The sequence below is a fragment of the Harmonia axyridis genome, chromosome 7 (genome assembly GCF_914767665.1).
Source record: "Harmonia axyridis chromosome 7, icHarAxyr1.1, whole genome shotgun sequence".
NCBI classification, from domain to species: domain Eukaryota; kingdom Metazoa; phylum Arthropoda; class Insecta; order Coleoptera; family Coccinellidae; genus Harmonia; species Harmonia axyridis.
The window spans coordinates 3,045,053-3,066,368 of NC_059507.1; the positions used below are offsets into that span (position 1 = coordinate 3,045,053).

The 21,316-nt window shown below is 37.2% G+C and overlaps 1 protein-coding gene across 6 annotated transcripts in view; it reads right to left on the reverse strand.

Moving 5' to 3' along the window:
• LOC123683921 (protein kinase C-binding protein NELL1-like) overlaps window positions 1–21,316 on the reverse strand; it is a 76,056-nt gene that overhangs the window by 22,657 nt on the left and 32,083 nt on the right. For all 6 annotated transcript variants that reach the window (XM_045622928.1, XM_045622924.1, XM_045622923.1 and 3 more), the window contains exon 2: window positions 1,522–1,677. Coding sequence is in view for 5 of the 6 variants with exons in the window: in XM_045622924.1 (XP_045478880.1) it covers window positions 1,522–1,677 (156 nt within the window). In the remaining variant the exon portion in view is untranslated. The remainder of the gene's footprint in view (window positions 1–1,521; window positions 1,678–21,316) is intronic.

Here is a 21,316-nt window from a genome sequence, read left to right on the forward strand (position 1 = left end):
CAATTTTTATGGTCGGAAGGAAAATTTATCACTGGACTTCCTCTGCCAAATTTCATTAAGAACTGCTGGGGATTTTGTGACCTACGCCCTTTACGGCATCTTGGACTAGTCTTCTAATCGTATTGCTTCAGGGAAAGAAGACATAATGTAACAATGTTATTTCACCATGCCTTTTTTGCCTATTTCGACAACTAACGGGTGTTTTTTTCGGAGTATATAACTTTAAAATGGCATTACTGTTCGAGATAGCAACCGATTTAACAGCTGCCAGGTGATTTATTCTCAGTTTGGTTTGGCAATTCATCATGAATAGACTCACGCCTGAACAACGCTTGCAAATAGTGCAATTTCATTTCGAAAATAATGGTTCACTGCGGAATACGTATCGCGCACTACGTCCATTTCATTTTGTTTAGCGATGAAGCGCACTTCTGGTTGAATGGCTACGTCAACAAACAAAACTGCCGCATTTGGAGTGAAGCTAATCCTCAAGTGTTTGTCAAAACACCGTTACATCCAGAAAAACTGACTGTTTAGAGCGCTTTATGGGCTGGTGGAATCATTGGTCCGTACTTCTTCAAAAACAATGATGGCCAGAACGTTACAGTCAATGATCGGTATAGAGCCATGATTACTAACTTTTTCATTCCTGAATTGAACAACCATGATGTCCAGGAGCTGTGGTTCCAACAAGACGGCGCAAAATGTCACACAGCTCGTGCCACAATCGATTTATTGAAAGACACGTTTGGTGACCGCCTAATTTCACGTTTTGGACCTGTGAATTGGCCTCCAAGATCTTGTGATTTAACACCGCTAGACTACTTTCTGTGGGGCTATGTAAAGTTATTGGTCTATGCGGATAAGCCACAAACCCTTGACCATTTGGAAGACAACATTCGCCGTGTTATTGCCGATATACGGCCACAAATGTTGGAAAAAGTCATCGGAAATTGGATGTCCAGATTGGACTACATCCGAGCCAGCCGTGGCGGTCATATGCCAGAAATCATATTTAAAATGTAATGCCACAAGATTATCTTGTGGATGAATAAAATTCATGTCAATCGAATAATCCATCGTTGTTCTATTGCAATTTAAAGTTCTATAGCTCTAAAAAAACACCCTTTACTTCAACGCTTCTCAAACTTTTCAGTACCTCCTCTGTAGAAATATTCGTCTTCGTTTTCGAAATGGGCTTCAACTTTGGCAATATCTTCTTGATTAGAGCCAATTTTTTTATCCCCAGAGCATTCTTTTGAGGTGTGCAAAAAGCTAGTATTCACTTGGGCCAGATCTGGAGAATAAGCATCAAGCTCTAGTAGCTTGAGCTTGACTTGAACTTGAGTTGATTTCGAGTCAAGCTGAAGCTTCTTGAGCTTGAGCTTGAGCCAAGTAGCTTGAATATCAAGCCAAGCCTGGAATTCCTAGCACAGAACGTCAGGAAAGGCGTCCATACTGCATAATCCCAATTGGGCCAATCTAAATATTCAGGAATAATGAAATATGGGAGGAACTCACCTTGTAGGAGATAGGCCGGTTTGTTCTTCTGAGGACCATCAGTTCTTGAAACTCCACTCCAGTTAGTATTAGGCAAGCCCAAGGCACCCAGAAGATCAATCGTTTGACGTGTTGTGTTTATGGTAGATAAAAGACCAGAAGGGTCTAAGCCAGTAGCTGAAAAAAAAAAAGAAAATAAGTTTCACGTCCTAAATTTTTGAATAGTTTCACATTTATAGCTGTTAATGAGAAATTCAAAGAGTCAACTAGCTACTAATTCAATTACCTCATACTTTATTTCACGTTTTTCAAAAAAATATTTACAAACAACGGGTAATGAAATGGAGTTGAAATCAAGTACATATTTAATAGTTATTTATGCAATAAGTGCAAAAAGTGAATGTTTATTGCACTCGACGTGAAATTGTCCGACGAGGCCGTTAGGCCGAGTAGGACAACACGTCGAATGCAATAAACAATTTTTGCACGAGTTGCATACAATATTTTTTCTACGTTCATGCAAAAAGCAAAAAATGATTTATTGAGGTGCGGCACTAAGTGTAGGAAAATGAAAAGCGCAACTTGAATACTTTATTATTAATGTCGATTTGCATTGAAACAGGAACTAATATGTTACGAACAATTTAACTCAAACTTTATTTTTACCCTCAATGTTGAAAGTGAATGAACAATTGGTGCAATTTTCAATATGAATATTTCGTAGTGAAGTACTTTTTAAATCCACTTCTTGATTTGTTACTGCTGTAAACGTACTAGTACTTGGTAACTGTACATCGTTATTTCCTTCAGGCTGAAATATTTGTTTGTCATGATGACAGCACGTTCAAGTAGAATGACAGATGAGTGCAATAAAAACTTTATTGCACTAGTGCAATAAAGAACTTCTTCTTCCACTAAATATAGTTCAATAAAGTTTTGCTTTTTGCATGGATGTAGAAAAAAAAATTTATATAATGTCTGTGAAAATTCTTCTAAAATCGTGCAAGTAAATAGATAGATTTTGATAACCAAAGGATTTTTGTTTCATTAGAGTTACTTTTTTTAAGTTATTTCAGAGATTGAATTATTCAACATTAAATTTCTGTTGAATAGGTATGTAAAAAACATTTCAGTTTGGAATCTATAAGTTCAAGCGTTCAAGGCCACACTTTCGCCTAATTATTTCATTTGTCATCATTAAAAGAACTGAAATCGATAAAATGGAAAAGCTCTTGGCATTACACAAGGGCATCATATTACGTCGGGAATGTATGTAGAACATATGGGATACCCAACATAAATTTCTTCTAATAGATCGTTTCAAATCCCACTTGATTTACGACTAGCCGTTTATTTTAACCCCAAATTACCTACACCTTATTTATATCACTGGTAAACTAGCGGAAGGAATTACTTCCAGAATGTATGTCCAAATCAATTCCATTTGATGAGCAAAGCAATGTAGTTCTTCTAGTTATCGATTAGACGAAATAATGAATGGACTGAAAAAAGCACTGATATGCAGTCAGGAGCTTTTGAGCGTTGGTTCATTCGTGCACTAATTGGTCCTTTCATTCAAGGGCGTAGATCTTTTTTTTTTCTTTTTCATTACCAATTTGATTTTTCGTACATTATCTTATACTGGGTGTTCCTAAATTGGTGTGACGAAGGAAAATGAGAGATTCCTTGGATAATTTTAAGAATAAAAACTCTCATGAACATGAGCCCACAAACGGTTTGTTTGTGAGATACAGGGTGATTCTTGTAAACGTAGTTTTTAGGGATGCATATATAAGTTTATCGAATCTTTATTAATCTTCGCTACAGAGTGGGTAAATAAGTACCAAAACTTATAATCAACCAATTCATCACAGCGTACTAACTGGATATTTATAATGATTTGGATTTTCCTGAGGATTACTAGAGATCTGTTTGAATTTTTTTTCTCGAAATCGATAGCAGATACGACTTAACTAAAACAAACCAAAAAATTTAGTACTGGGTCAGTATTTCTTTTAACATTTTTCTAAACTACCAGTAGTTCATAAAAAAACAGTTCTGGCGGAAAGAAACGGGCACCCTTCCAGAAAAATATCACCCTGTAGATTTGCATTCAAAATTAGCATATCACTTTAAACTTCAAATTGGAATATCTATGCCAATTCAAGTTAGGTATCTTGTGAAGGGCGGTGCTATAAGAAAAAAATTTGAACTTTAACACCTGTATCTAAAAATAAAGCATTTGCAGACTTATGGAAAAGTTTTTTCTGAAAATGATCCGAGAAATCTGCCATTTTCATTTATATAGGGTGTTTTTTTTGAGGTATATAACTTTGAGTGGGCATTACTGTTCAAGATGGCAACCGATTTAACAGCTGTCAAGTGATTTATTCTCAGTTTGGTTTGGCAATTCATCATGATTAGACTCACGCCTGAACAACGCTTGCAAATAGTGCAATTTTATTTCGAAAATAAAGGTTCTGTGCGGAATATGTATCGCGCACTACGTCCATTTTAGTTTGTTTAGCGATGAAGCGCACTTCTGGTTGAATGGCTACGTCAACAAACAAAACTGCCGCATTTGGAGTGAATCTAATCCTCAAGTGTATGTCGAAACACCGTTACATCCAGAAAAACTGACTGTTTGGTGCGCTTTATGGGCTGGTGGAATCATTGGTCCGTACTTCTTCAAAAACGATGATGGCCAGAACGTTGCAGTCAATGGTGATCGGTATAGAGCCATGATTACTAACTTTTTTATTCCTGAATTGAACAACGATGATGTCCAGCAGCTGTGGTTCCAACAAGACGGCACAACATGTCACACAGCTCGTGCCACAATCGATTTATTGAAAGACACGTTTGGTGACCGCCTAATTTCACGTTTTGGACCTGTGAATTGGCCTCCAAGATCTTCTGATTTATAACCGCTAGACTACTTTCTGTGGGGCTATGTAAAGTCATTGGTCTATGCGGATAAGCCACAAACCCTTGACCATTTGGAAGACAACATTCGCCGTGTTATCGCCGATATACGGCCACAAATGTTGGAAAAAGTCATCGAAAATTGGACGTCCAAATTGGACTACATCCGAGCCAGCCGTGGCGGTCATATGCCCGAAATCATATTTAAAATGTAATGCCACAAGATTATCTTGCGGATAAATAAAGTTCATGTCAATAGAATAATCCATCATTGTTTTATTGCAATTTAAAGTTCTATAGCTCTAAAAAAACACCCTTTACCTTCAATTTAGGAACATCCTGTAGATATAGTCAAATCAAAACTGATATATTCACAAATAAATTGCAATTTGAATGAAACACAATAAATTGTACAACACAGCCCAGACAATTTTTTGATGCGAATAACTCAGTTCAGTTCTTTGATAACTACAGTATTGAAATTTGTGACGAGAATGAACAAAAAGCCGAAAACAACGGGTAAGTGTATACCGATGACAAATGCAAAAATCACAAATGCGAAATAAGGGGCGATGTCGACAAAGCGAATAGATAAAAGAAAATAATAAACCTAGGACATAGACGTGCTCGTAGTTCAATAAAAGAACTCGTCTTGAAAGTGATAATAAGCTCATAAACCCTTAAATAGTCCGATTTTTTACTGCCGTGTCAATTTCAAAGGAAAGTAAAAAGATTATTCCTTCATTTTATGGGAAAAATTTTCGTTCTTCGTCGTCGCAAGGTTTCTGGAATTTTATATTTTGGAAATCTTTCTACGCCCTTGCTTTCGCTCGGGACTTATCATGTTCACGGCCGGCCGCACATTTCCGGCTCAAAATTCGAAAATTACAGAGATTGCGACGAGGTGATCTGTTCAGGTAACGATCGCTTAGAAATATGCAAATTGATGACAATTTATGTCGGTCTTTTACTGCCCAGAAACGTAATAATGAAGAGTTTTCTTCGGTATATCACGACCGTCAAGGGAATTACCTCAATGGCAGGACTATCACGAAATCCTATTCGATGTTATCTCATCCCACCCCTACAATTTTGAATCGTTTCAGTCCTAGGTTTTGTTGGGTCGATAAGTACAGTTTGTTACGAGGGTTGGGGCTTCCCTTGGCCGTATTATTTCAATTTATGAGAGACGTTGCGATAGTTATTAACGTATGTTTGTTCGAAGCTTACTCGATAATTTGATTCTTATACACGAAATCGAAATTTTGCTTACATTTCGATAAATAGGGTTTTGGTGAATAAGAGCGACAAAATTCAGAGGGTGATTCTGCATGAAAAAATAATGATTGTTTGCTATTTAATATTTGTTCGCAAATAAAGGGTGTTTTTTTTAGAGCTATAGAACTTTAATTTGCAATAAAACAACGATGGATTATTCGATTGACATGAATTTTATTTATCCGCAAGATAATCTTGTGGCATTACATTTTAAATATGATTTCTGGCATATGACCGCCACGGCTGGCTTGGATGTAGTCCAATCTGGACGTCCAATTTTCGATGACTTTTTCCAACATTTGTTGCCGTATATCGGCAATAACACGGCGAATGTTGTCTTCCAAATAGTCGAGGGTTTGTGGCTTATCCCGCATAGACCAATGACTTTACATAGCCCCACAGAAAGTAGTCTAGCGGTGTTAAATCACAAGATCTTGGAGGCCAATTCACAGGTCCAAAACGTGAAATTAGGCGGTCACCAAACGTGTCTTTCAATAAATCGATTGTGGCACGAGCTGTGTGACATGTTGCGCCGTCTTGTTGAAACCACAACTCCTGTTCAATTCAGGAATGAAAAAGTTAGTGATCATGGCTCTATACCGATCACCATTGACTGTAACGTTCTGGCCATCATCGTTTTTGAAGAAGTACGGACCAATGATTCCACCAGCCCATAAAGCGCACCAAACAGTCAGTTTTTCTGGATGTAACGCTGTTTCGACATACACTTGAGGATTAGCTTCACTCCAAATGCGGCAGTTTTGTTTGTTGACGTAGCCATTCAACCAGAAGTGCGCTTCATCGCTAATGGACGTAGTGCGCAATACGTATTCCACACAGAACCATTATTTCCGAAATAAAATTGCACTATATGCAAGCGTTGTTCAGGCGTGAGTCTATTCATGATGAATTGCCAAACAAACTGAGAATAAATCACTTGACAGTTGTTAATCGGTCGCCATCTTGAACAGTAATGCCAACTTAAAGTTATATACCTCGATAAAAAAAACACCCGTTACTTCGTTTTCCCAGATAGGGGTGTTAAAGTTTTTTCTATAAGTTGACTATTTATTATTTTCTCTTAGACCAGTCGTGTTCCAGACAAATTCTACGACGAATAGTGAGTCTAGTACTCAGAGTAATAAACATAGAGGGAGCATATGTCATTTTCAGTAAGCAAATTTTTTCCCCAACATGAACTATCAAATTTGACATGAAGCTCGCGGAAATGAAAACATATCAGTGATACGATATTTCACTCAATTCGCGAGTTTCCCACAAAGAACGCACTTTTTATGTCCCATAGTGAATCAACGTTTCATATTAACTCAAAATATATTGAAATAAGTACCTAAATATATCAGAAATTCAGAAAACAAACTTCAAGAGCGCCAAACGACGTGGAACAATCGATGACACCAGGAGAGCAAAAGTTGCCAATCCTTTGATTTTAGCAGGTAGATACAGAAAATAATGAATATTCTGTCGACAATTAGGAAAAATATCGGTTTCCAAATATTCAAATTTGCATATTTAATCGGGAACCACTCAAATAAATATATTCATTCAATATAATATACATTCATAATGATATAGTAAAATTGTGGATTTTGAAAATATATCACAATCCGACAACGTAATCTAACCATGTTGGGGACATGTAAAAATTGCATATACTCCCTCTATCTATATTCATTACTCTATGGTCTAGTAACTTAATATTGTCGTCCATGAATTATTCTTAAATTTCTCTCAGTATCCACAAATGAGACTGATTTTAATGAAGCAATTAAACAATTTCTAAACTTTGTGGAAGCGTGTATCTTTCCACAATTAAATGACATAACCTACTGAATACAAATGACATAAGAAACGTCAAAAAATAATACACAGCGTTGCCATTATAACACAAATTCTTGTTATTTGAAGAATTTCGTTTACGAATGTACAAATATTGAACTATGGAAAAATGTCAGGGTTGATTGTCATCACACTAAAACTTCGTTTCTATTTATGGAAGTGAAATTATGTGCGTCTAGCCGAGTAAATGTAATTATAGGTTATCACGCACATTCGGAAATCCACTACTTACTTATTGTTCCTGAGAAATATTAGTTCCTAGGATATTTATGGGTTGTTATATGACAGAATACACATTATTATTGGTTTCTGGTCGTTGGCTGGGTGTAAAGAAACGAAGGCTTTTTCAATATGCCTTCTTAATAGAAACCCCTAAAAAACATTCTGGCAGTAATGAAATTTTCGTTAAAAAGATAGTAAAATGAATTCTGGAACCAAAGCTACAAAGACTTCTTTTTCAGCGAAAAATCACAAACTAGGTTATTCTGTTAGGTCACCGCCGGTAAACAGGGTTAATAACATGGCAAATGATTTTTCAGTGGAAAGAATGCACTGAATCGGAACCAGGAAATACAGCCACCCCAAAAAAGAATCACCACCTGCCTGATGTTCCCTAGAGACAACAGAGAATTCCACATTGTGCACTTACTGGTATTGTGGTTATTTTCCCACATTTGAACCAATAAATTGCTTTCATAGAGTTGGATTTTATACGCAAGATATCCAGTGAATAAAACAATGTACAGGGTTTTTCAATAGTAATGACATAATATGAAATGGTTTTGAGGGCAATTACTTGACATTTTAACCAACTACTTGACTTGAAAATCAAGCAAGTGAAAAATTACATACTTGAGCTTGACTTGACTTGATTTTAGATATTTATTGCTTGACTTGATATCAAGCTACTTGATATTACTTGATCTTGATATGCACGCGTCGCACGGCATATATTTCTGCAATCTCGTGCGCGTTTAGACTAAATAAGGGGATACCTCTAGCGCCGAGAGACTGAAGCATTCGCCAGTGTGACTAAATTAGTAGTTTTCTCACATTTCTATGAAATCTATTGGTAGATTTTGGTAGTTTCAGAAATATCTTTCCAAACTTGCTCGAAATGGCCAAGAATTTTTTATCAACGCCAGCATCTTCAGCACTTGTTGAAAGACAATTTTCCAGAGCTGCTCTTATAGTTACAAAAACCCGCAATAGGTTAGGCGACAAATCTATAAGATGTCTCATGTGTCTTAGATTCTGGATGGAAAATAATGAAATCAAACAAAGCCTGGAGGTTTCTCAATGTTAGGAAACTTTATTTTTTTATAATTTTTTATTTTGTTTTGATTTATAGTGATTTTATTTATGTGTATATCTGTTATGTTGATATTTTTTGTTTTTTCATACAATAAGTTTAATAAATGAAAGTGTTTTTTGCGAGGTTCTTCTCATTTCATCATTTTTTTTTGATGTGACACTACACAATAAAACTGCTAAAAGTCAAGTAGCTTGATATGATTCAAGTACTTGATGAATAAATACTTGACTTGACTTGAGATTGAAAAACTACTACTTGGCTTGACCTTGACTTGAAATCAAGCTCAAGCCAAGTAGCTTGAAAATCAAGCCAAGCCGTGAATCCCTAACTTTGCTTGCCAGCATTCATTCCCACCAAAAAAATATCTTGACATCAAGACAGTGTTTCTCTTGGATATTTCACTTCATTCAATTCGAAGTCAGATGGTAGTTTAAATAACTCATAAAACTAGCTTCTTCATTGTTACCCATAAAGTTTTCAGGTGAAAATAAGAGTTCGTAATCGAGAAACTACCCCATCATCTCAACATTTACACCCACCTCCAAAAGTTATAGGTTCCTTAGCGTACAACTCCACGCCATTTCAGATTCATCGCCTGACAATCTCAAAACAGTACTTAGAGGTGATGTAATTGCACCTATAATAACGTAATAGAAAATTTATATTCATCTGGATGGTCCATCGCCTGTTCGGCAGCATCGTCCTGCATTTGTAATAGGGAAAAAAAAACGGGAACTTCGGGTTATAGGACGACGCTGGCGCCCGTTAGGCTAGTAAAAGCACAGTTGTAAATCTGGCATTCCGACGACGCCGTCTCGACTAGCGAGCTCCGTAACAGTAACGGGAGAAATCTAGGCGCCGCGACGGTTCGGAAGACCCCGTTTACATCACTGACGCAGAGGGCTACGCTCTCCCTGATCAGCTGATCCCGAGACTGGAAAACTAGGGATTTTCCATCCTGGTTTTATATTTTTCGGGCGGAGTTGAGTAATTATTTTTCTCTAATTCTTTAGAACTCTACCATAGTTAAAGGGTGTTTTTTTTAGAGCTATAGAACTTTAAATTGCAATAAAACAACAATGGAATATTCGATTGACATGAATTTTAAATAATATGATTTCTGGCATATGATTGCTGGCTCGGATGTAGTCCAATCTGGACGTCCAATTTTCGATGACTTTTTCCAACATTTGTGACCGTATATCGGCAATAACACGGCGCATGTTGTCTTCCAAATGGTCAAGGGTTTGTAGCTTATCCGCATAGACCAATGACTTTACATAGCCCCACAGAAAGTAGTCTAGAGGTGTTAAATCACAAGATCTCGGAGGCCAATTCACAGGTCCAAAACGTGGAATTAGGCGGTCACCAAACGTGTCTTTCAATAAATCGATTGTGGCACGAGCTGTGTGACATATGGCGCCGTCTTGTTGGAACCACAGCTCCTGGACATCATGGTTGTTCAATTCAGGAATGAAAAAGTTAGTAATCATGGCTCTATACCGATCACCATTGACTGTAACGTTCTGGCCATCATCGTTTTTGAAGAAGTACGGACCAATGATTCCACCAGCCGATAAAGCGCACCAAACAGTCAGTTTTTCTGGATGTAACGGTGTTTCGACATACAATTGAGGATTAGCTCCACTCCAAATGAGGCAGTTTTGTTTGTTGACGTAGACATTCAACCAGAAGTGCGCTTCATCGCTAAACAAAATAAAATGGACGTAGTTCGCGATACGTATTCCGCACAGAACCATTATTTTCGAAATAAAATTGGACTATTTGCAAGCGTTTGTTCAGGCATGAGTCTATTCATGATGAATTGCCAAATCAAACTGAGTATAAATCACTTGAGAGCTGTTAAATCGGTCGCTATCATGAACAGTAATGCCAACTTAAAGTTATATACCTCGAAAAAAACACCCTATATATAGATCGTAGATGTCATACAATAAGCTTAGGTATTTGTAAACATAACGCCATCGAAATATTAGTCGATTTGTGTATGCATCATAAAGTTATTATCGATTAAATTTGTCAGCTTACGAGCCTAATTCTCGTCATTTGTAGGTGGTTTTAATTTTCGGCTTCAATATTAATAAATCTACGACTGAGGCTCATCGAATGCATCGAATATCTATTGTGAGGACGCTATTTGTGAAACAACGTGCCAAGAGTGGTTCAAACGCTTCAAGAACGGTGATTTTGACGTCGAAGATCAGGTAGACGGTGGAAGAGGGAAGGTTTTCGAAGATGCAGAATTGGAGGCATTACCTGATCAAGACTCGTGTCAAACGCAACAAGAATTGGCAAGATCATTGGGAGTGACGCAACAAGCCATTTCAAAACGCCTGAAAGTCATGGGAATGATTCAGAAAGAAGGAAATTGGGTGCCGTACGAGTTGAAGCCAAGAGAAAGTTGTACAGGATGGTCGAAAATGGTAAGATTTTCAATCTCCAAAAAACTGTAAATAATAGACCGATAAATAAAAGGATGAAAGTCAAAATGTGACCTTCATTTTATACGTAATCATGCTCTAAATTCCAGAATCAACAAGTTACATCTGAAGAGAGTCAACTAATCATATTCCAAGGGAAATGGAAAAACTCTCAAATCTAAAAACCCGCAGGGGCAATACTCTGGCCCATTTCCAAATATCAGGTCGGGGGTTCGCAAATTGATGGTTATGACATTATTTTGGCAAGCCGTTCTAGACGGTCATTTCACATTGTTTATTAAGTACTCATCTCGTCCTATTATTTTGGATGCTTTTGGTGCATTTCCGTGGTTTTGATATTAAATGGAAAGAGATATTCATTTATATTCCATTTAACATTTGAATTTATGGATAACCATAAATCCCAAATATGGTGCCAAAAAAAGTCCAAATAGTTTCCCACCAAAAATCATTAATTTTTATTTTAGTGTTATGTAATAGTGAATTAGCCTCTAATTTTCGATTTTTGGTGCAAGAGTAGTGTTAAATGATTTAATTTGTCTCGATTGTGGAACATTAGCATAGATCTTATTTTTAATGAAGCTCCAAAGAAAAAGCTCTAACGATGTTAAATCCCAAGATCTCGGTGTCCAATTATTGTGATCGCCTCTTCGAAAAATTACACGACCAGACAACTCTTCTTGCAAAATTGCGATTGTTCCGTTGCTTGTGTGGCACATAGCGCCGTCTTGTTGAAAATAAACTTCGTCCACATCAGTATCTTCCAATTCCGGCCATAAAAATGCATCAATCATAACTCGGTAGTGCAATCAATTCATCGGCATCGTAACAGTTGCACAAGCCTCATTTTCGAATGAGTAAAGTTCAATTACACAACCAGCCTAGAAACAGCACCAAACAGCAGACCTTGCAACAATCATTCTTGGATTTGATGTACCCCAAATGCACCAGTTCTGCTTATCAACGTAGCATCCTAGTTGAAAATGGGGCTCATCACTGAAGATGATTTTTCGATGAAAATCCGGATCATTTGGATGCATTTCAATGACCCAATAGCGAAAATACGACATTGCTGGTGATCCACTGGCTTTAGTTCTTGTTTGAATTGAACTTTAAAATCGTTAAACCTAAGTCTTTATGCAAAATACGGTGTTATGTCGTTTGTGGAATGCACAATTCCAAAAGATTGAAGAGGAATCGACACACCTGGGTTTTCGTCCACACTACAGTCTACAGCATCAATATTTTCAGTTGTTTTTGAGCGACGCACAGGGTTTCGATTCTTAACGTCACTAAATTGTTCCAACAGCTCTAATTTTTTTGCCAGTTTCACTATTTTCAGCCTAGAAGGTGCTTCACGACGATCCAGAAGTAAAGGGTGTTTTTTTTAGAGCTAGACAAATTTAAACTGCAATGAAACAACGATGGATTATTCGATTGACATGAATTTTATTTATCCGCAAGATAATCTTGTGGCATTACATTTTAAATATGATTTTTGGCATATGACCGCCACGGCTGGCTCGGATGTAGTCCAATCTGGACGTCCAATTTTCGATGACTTTTTCCAACATTTGTGGCCGTATATCGGCAATAACACGGCGAATGTTGTCTTCCAAATGGTCAAGGGTTTGTGGCTTATCCGCATAGATCACGAGCTGTGTGACATGTTGCGCCGTCTTGTTGGAACCACAGCTCCTGGACATCATGGTTGTTCAATTCAGGAATGAAAAAGTTAGTAATCATGGCTCTATACCGATCACCATTGACTGTAACGTTCTCGCCATCATCGTTTTTGAAGAAGTACGGTCAAATGATACCACCAGCCCATAAAGCGCACCAAACAGTCAGTTTTTCTGGATGTAACGGTGTTTCGACATACACTTGAGAATGAGCTTCACTCCAAATGCGGCAGTTTTGTTTGTTGACGTAGCCATTCAACCAGAAGTGCGCTTCATCGCTAAACAAAATAAAATGGACGTAGTGCGCGATACGTATTCCGCACAGAACCATTATTTTCGAAATAAAATTGCACTATTTGCAAGCGTTGTTCAGGCGTGAATCTATTTATTATGAATTGCCAAACCAAACTGAGAATAAATCACTTGACAGCTGTTAAATCGGTCGCCATCTTGAACAGTAATGCCAGCTTAATGTTATATACCTCGAAAAAAACACCCGTTATTTTCGTCTTGCGAAACTGTGACTTCAAATTTTTCTCCATTTTTGCGTTGTTAAGGCATGTATAGTTTAATTTTCAGTAGTAGCCTAGTTTTTAGTTGTCAAATGTCAAAACACAGCTTCAAACGCGACATCTGCCCAGATAGCAGGCTATTCAAAATGAAACCTTTTGACTTCTAATTTATCCTTCAGAGAAAAACTAGAGCGTGATCTCTTCAAAGCAAGGGGACGGAAGAGCTCCACACCCAGCACTGCCTAAACGCCAAAACGCTCCATAAAACTGTCAAACTTCCAAAGCAACATAATTTTTTCCCGCCAACAGAACAAGGATCTTCCGGAAATAAATAACAAGGTATATAAGAGCCACACCGCTGAAAAAAACATAAATTACACGTTCTGTTGAGTCGTATATATTTCCCTTAACACATCCGAATCATCCTACTGATGTGGGTCTAACCCACTTCCGCGAATCGAAGTCCCGCAGGAACCCACACAGGATCTTCGGTTGCAGCGGTCGCAGCCTACGTGGTGTTTCACCTTAAATATAGCCTGCCGTATCGTCTGATCCAGATCGGAGAGCTCATATGGAGTCAGGTGCCAGACGATTTATCGTAGGTCCGCACGGGATTCGATTTGCCAAACTAACACAATACTTCAAGGATGCGATGCGAAGACATCTATTTGGGACATTCTCGGAAAAACCACCGGACCACCGGCGGCGCAGATCAGATAAGGCCGAAGGGGGTTTTTTATATGCAGATATTTAAAAGAATTCGCATCCATTGATGCAATGAGCTGAATGGGCCGCATTGGTTGATCGAATTCGATATTTGATGGATTTCTTAGGTATGGGCCAGACGGAGAATGCGGCGAAGAAAAAATCGGTGAAGTTTGGGAGGCATCGGCGGTTTTTTGACCATGCGTTATCTTGGATCTCCAGCGATTGTTCTGGTGGGATTGCGAGAATTCGCAACGTCTTGGAAGTTCTGCCCGAAATGGTATTATCCAGGTACAAGGCATTGGCCATTTCTTTTCTGATGTTGAAACCACAAAATCCAACAAAAATTGTAATCCCTATGTCCTATCACTGTTATGATGCTTGGAAATGAGTGCTAATTTACGCTCTATTAGTGTGACGTCACACAACGCCATTTTTGGTTCTCCTGTCAGTGTTCGGAATCCAAACAAATAAATTGTCATTCAAATTAGTACGGTGTCGTTGAAGGAATTGGCTTATTTTCATAAATAAGAGTATTTGAGGAACGATTTCAGTATTAATTGATAGGCAAAAGGAACGAGGTTAATACCAGTAAGTTTGAATTCTGTATCATTCCCCAGATTTTGGAAAAAACCGTGTTTATTAGTTGAACTTCAAGTTCAATATTACTGGCATTAATCTCGTGCTTTCTGACTATCAATTAATAGTAAAATCGTTCCCTAAATAATCTTATTTATCAAAATAAGCCAATTTCTTCAACGACAACGTACTAATTTGAATGGCAATTTGTTTGTTTGGATTCCGAACACTGACAGGAGAACTAAAATGGCGGTATGTGACGTCATCACTGATAAAACGTATTGGGAAGAACAAGATTGTTCATGGATTTTCTATGGTTGTGATCAGGTGTTCATTGCACCCTCAGAGTAATAAACATAGATAGAGGGAGCATATGTCATTTTCAGTAAGCAAATTTTGTCCCCAACATGAACTATCAAATTTGACATGAAGCGCGCGGAAATGAAAACATACCAGTGATACGATATTTCACTCGATTCGCGAGTTTCTCCACAAAGAACGCACCTCTTATGTACCATAGTGAATCAACGTTTCATATTAACTCGAAATAAATTGAAATAAATACCTAAATATATTAGAAATTCAGAAATCTGACTTGAAGCGCGCCAAACGACGTGAAACCACCGATGACACTAGGAGAGCAAAAGTTGCCAAACCTTGAATTTCAGCAGGTAGATACAGAAAATAATAAATATTCTGCTTATTATAAATTCGACAATTAGGGAAAATATCGGATTCCAAATATTCAATTTTGCATATCTAATCGGGAATCACTCAAATAAATATAATTAATTCAATATAAAATACATTCATAACGATATAGTAAAATTGTGGATTTGAAAATAAATCACAATCCGACAACGTAATCTAACCATGTTGGGGACATGTAAAAATTGCGTATACTCCCTCTATCTATGTTTATCACTCTATGGTCTAGTAACTTAATATAATCGTATTCAGTATTCACCAATGATCATTGATTTTGATCAAACAATTCAACAATTTTCTAAACTTTGTTGAAGCGTGTAACTTTCCACGTTGGAGACATGTAAAAATTGCGTATATCTATCTATGTTTAATACTCTATGGTCTAGTAACTTATTACTGTCGTCCATGAATTATTCTTAAATGTTCTACATGGTGTGGCAAAACTGAATTCAACTCGGAAAATATTATAATACTTGAACACTGAAATGTAAGAAAACAATAGCTTGACATTCAGTGCAACCATCGAAAACTAATTCAATTACATTGGCAAAACATTTTTTATTTTCCTCGTATACAGCAATAAATGTAATCGTAAACCAAGTATCATAAAAAGTTATGGCTTTTGTATCATAGTTAAGGGTGCATAAATTATTGAATACTACCACTACAACTTGAATTATCATCAAAAATAAGTTACATGTATATTTCTCTTGAAAATTCAGTTTCTGTTTCATCAAATAGGAAGTGTATGCAGGTTGTTGTACAACTATTTGTGTTCCAGTGAAAAAGCGCAGATCTTTGTAATTTTCGAATTATATCCTAAAAATGTTCTTAAATGATTCATTTTTACTCGCGATAAAATCAATTCGAAAATTCGAACCTTCCAAAGATTCATTGTTATGTAATTTTTCGAAAATTGTTCCAGAAGAATTGATAAATGGTATTGTGTTAGAAGAATCTCGTCATCCCAAATCTAAAAGGAATATATCATCCTTGGAATATTAAATCGCTTTTTAAAGCTGTTGGAACATTTTGTTGAAACTTCTCTTCAAAGCAGTTCAAATTCTAAGATCACCAGCATGATTGTACGAACTTTATATAAAATTCACTATCAGCAGAATCAAAAACTCATTTCGAATCCTATGAATAATCCCAGCTTCTGGAGCTAATGTCCCGTGATCCTTTAAGGAAAATCTCCCCCTTCTTCCGAAGGAATGCAGTTTGGTATAAAGGAAAATGGAAAAATTGATAAGCGTGAAACCCCTCCCCTATACATTTTGCATACCGCACTAAAATCATCCAAGCCATTAACATGAAATCACGAATTCATTATATCCTGATGCCACCCCAGAGCACGAGGGTCCTAATGAGGAATTTAATTCATCTTGCACCAGACACTCCTCCTTTTGTATACGGGGGAAGTACGGAAAATCATTTTAGATTAAATTAATTTTGCGAGGAGAGTTCGCTTGCATTTTTTTCATAAGCTAAGAGTTGATGAAGAATAACCCTTACAGTGGTAAACAAGTGAACAAGTTCTGAAAACATGGGCTCGCAACAGCTTTGTTTTCGAGATACAGGGTGTTTCTTGTAGTCCTACTTTTTTGTGATAATTATACCAGTTTATGGATTCTTCATTAATCTACGATGCAGATTGGGTAAATAAGTACCAAAACTTATGTTTAATTTGTTCATTTCAGCTTACTAACTGAATCTTTATAATAATTTGGATTTTCCTGAGGATTACTAGAGAATTATTTGATTTTTTTTCTCAAAATCAGTAGCAGGTACGACCAAACGGGTGTTTTTTTTCGAGGTATATAACTTTAAGTTGGCATTTCTGTTCAAGATGGCGATCGATTCAACAGCTGTCAAGTGATTTATTCTCAGTTTGGTTTGGCAATTCATCATGAATAGACTCACGCCTGAACAACGCTTGCAAATAGTGCAATTTTATTTCGAAATTAATGGTTCTGTGCGGAAAACGTATCGCGCACTACGTCCATTTTATTTTGTTTAGCGATGAAGCGCACTTCTGGTTGAATGGCTACGTCAACAAACCAAACTGCCGCATTTGGAGTGAAGCTAATCCTCAAATGTATGTCGAAACACCGTTACATCCAGAAAAACTGACTGTTTGGTGCGCTTTATGGGCTGGTGGAATCATTGGTCTGTACTTCTTCAAAAACGAGGATGGTTAGAACGTTACAGTCAATGGTGATCGGTATAGAGCCATGATTACTAACTTTTTCATTCCTAAATTGAACAACCATGATGTCCAGGAGCTGTGGTTCCAACAAGACGGCGCAACATGACACAGCTCGTGCAACAATCGATTTATTGAAAGACACGTTTGGTGACCGCCTAATTTCTTTCACGTTTTGGACCTGTGAATTGGCCTCCAATATCTTGTGATTTAACACCGCTAGAGTACTTTCTGTGGGGCTATGTAAAGTCATTGGTCTATGCGGATGAGCCACAAACCCTTGACCATTTGGAAGACAACATTCGCCGTGTTATTGCCGATATACGGCCACAAATGTTGGAAAAAGTCATCGTAAATTGGACGTCCAGATTGGACTACATCTGAGCCAGCCGTGGCGGTCATATGCCAGAAATAATATTCAAAATATAATGCCACAAGATTATATTGCGGATAAATAAAATTCATGTCAATCGAATAATCCATCCTTGTTTTATTGCAATTTAAAGTTCTATAGCTCTAAAAAAAAATACCCTTTACAAGAAACCGAAAAGTGTAGCACTGGATCAAAGTTTCTTTTTACATCCTTCTAAACTATCAGTGGTCCACCAAAAAAAAATTCTATAGGAAAGAAGCAGGCACTGCTCCAGAAAAAATATGACCCTGTAGATTTGCATTCAAAATCATTAAATCACAAGGGGAAATCTTCAAATTGGAATATCTAAGCCAAATTTAAGATGAATATCTTGTGAAGGAAAGATGCTATGAAAAAAATCTTTGAAAAATCAAACTTTATATGACTTTTTTTAATGATCCGAGGAATCTGTCATTTTTTATTGTACGCTGAATATAGGAGCAGTCTGTAGAATAACAATTTCGTGTTAACAGCGTCCTCCTCTTTTTTGTGTGAATATGACTTTAGCAAATTCGAACAACACTAAGTGTTGGCGTTCCTCGTGCCATGTGTAAACCTACAAGGTGTTGAACTCACAGCTGCAACTGTCGGCTAAAAGCGTTTGTTCTGTCATTAAAATCAATAAAATTTCTCAGTTGACACTTCGGATTCCCTGTCATTTCAACCCCCTGTTATTATAAGGGCAACAAACACAAGGTTCAACGGTATCCTTGCAGGAACGATACACCATTAGATGAATAATGAAGACATAAGACATTAGGAAGGGGTGTCAATAATAGCTTGCGCCATCTGAGGGTGTATCAAGTATTTGCCTTATGCCGTTTTCGAAGATTGGATTTCATTTCTGTCGCACTATTTCATACTTGGCTGACTTTTAGCTGGCTTGCTTGGCGGTGGCATATGGGAAGGAACATTTCTAATGGTTTGTGATGACATGTTGGGATATATATTTCCTGTATTGATCAGTGGTGGTTCGTGAGGAACTGTGGGGAAGGCATAGCCGACCCTAGAAATCGAATAATCGTATAAAAATTATTTTTGTTGTTGGATAACATCGTTTGATCTTTTCTTCGTTATGATAATATCTCGAAACAATCTAAAAGAATACAAAAACCCTGTATTAGGCCAATTGGAAAGTCCTCGGCCTGATGCACAAATGGCAGTACCTACTAGTATTAAATCCTTAATGATTTTCAGTTAGTACCAAACTTCAAGCGATACGTGTCAGAATTTGACAGCAGTCCGACCATTAGTTTGTGAGATATTGCGTTGTGAGTGTAGCTACTTTTGTTATTTGAAAAAAGATGAAAAAAAAAGGACTTCGTGTGCTTAAGAAATATTGCTTTTTGAAGAAAAAAAATACAGTTGAAAATCAACTATCATTTATTGGTACGCTAAGTTTAAATGTGGTGAAATGAGCACCGAAGACGGCGAACGCAGTGGACGCCCAAAAGAGGCTGTCACCGACGAAAAAATCAAAAAAGTTCACAAAATAATTTTGAATGACCGTGAAGTGAAATTGATCGAGATAGCAAACATTGTGAAGATATCATCTGAATGTGTAGATCATATCATTCATGAATATTTGTACATGAGAAAGCTGTGTGCGAAATGGGTGCCGCCCGAGCTCACAATCCATCAAAAGCAACAACGAGTTAATGATTCTGAGCAGTGGTTGAAGCTGTTTAAGTGCAATAAAGCTGAATTTTTGCGTCGAAATATGTAACAATGTATCCAAAGCGAGGAAAAACACAACTGTCAGCTGGCAATGTTATGGCAGCAGTATTCTGAGATGCGCAAGGTATAACATTAATTGATTACCTCCAAAAGCGCCAGACCAATAACCAACGATTATTATAAAGCGTTGTTGGGTCGTTTAAAGGATAAAATCGTTAGAAAACGGCCACATTTGAAGAAAAAAAGATGCTGTTTCATCAAGACAATGCGCCGTGTCACAAATCAATGAAAACAATTGCAAAATTGCATGAATTGGGCTTCGAATTGCTTCTGCATTCACCGTATTCGCCAGATCTGGCCCCCAGCGACTTTTTCCTGTTTTCAGACCTCAAAAGAATGCTCGCTGGAAAGAAATTTAGCGCCAATAAAAAAGTAATCGCCGAAACTGAGGCCTATTTTGGAGCGAAAGACAAATCGTACTACAAAAATGTAATCGAAAATTTGGAAGATCGCTATAATCGCTGTATCGCCCTCGAAGGCAACTATGTTGAATAATAAAATCGAATTTCGCCAAAAAAAAATGTGTTTTACTATGGTAGACCGGGGACTTTTCAATTGGCCTGTTACAGCCTCAAATGTCCGAATTAGTCATGGAAAATTTCATGAAATGTATATGCAACCGTAGCCGTTTCCATGGTTATTAGTATACCTCCTTCACAATGAAATGAACCATCATTGTGATTGTAATTCTCTTAAAATGCAGTAGTTTTTTTCAATATCATAGTAAAGCTTCTTATTGGAAAACCCTTTCCTTATATTAATAAAATCAAGCTTTCAAAAAGAGTTATTGTGACCTGAAAAATACGCCGCTTCAATCTCGACGCCGAATTTCGAAACACCCTGTAAAATTAAGCTTTTTATCTAAAACCAGAAGTGAGGAAAGAGCTCTGGGAAAGGAAGCACTCGGGAAATCCGTCGCTACTGCAATAACTCATCCAAATTCGCAGCAGTGTACATAAAACATGAAAGCGATGCAAATCTGATTTCGTTTTGAATTATTATTCCCGCTGGCAGAAGTAGCTGACATCTAAATGGCCCATGTCCAAACTCATTTTACGTCTCGGAGAAAAGTCAGACATCTAGATTCACCCAATTAAAGTCGTCTCATCTTCCACAAGTCGGACAACACTCATTAGGCCCAGTTCAGAAGGAGAAGCACTCGGGATTTACGACTTTATGTCATCGATGTCCCTTTTTAGGTTAGGTTGATTAATATGGACGAAGATGTGCCGAAGTAAGTTCATGATTAAAATATCTTGAAGGATCGGAGTTTAGACTAGCTTTGGGTTGATGAAAATAAAGTTTTTGGTACAAGAGGTTTTGGTAGAATTAGAAAGTTGAATAACGAAAAAGTTTTCTTTTCACAACTAAGATACATATAATCTTGATTGAAGCGAAATATTTTCATTTTCTAGTTTATATAGAGTAATAAACA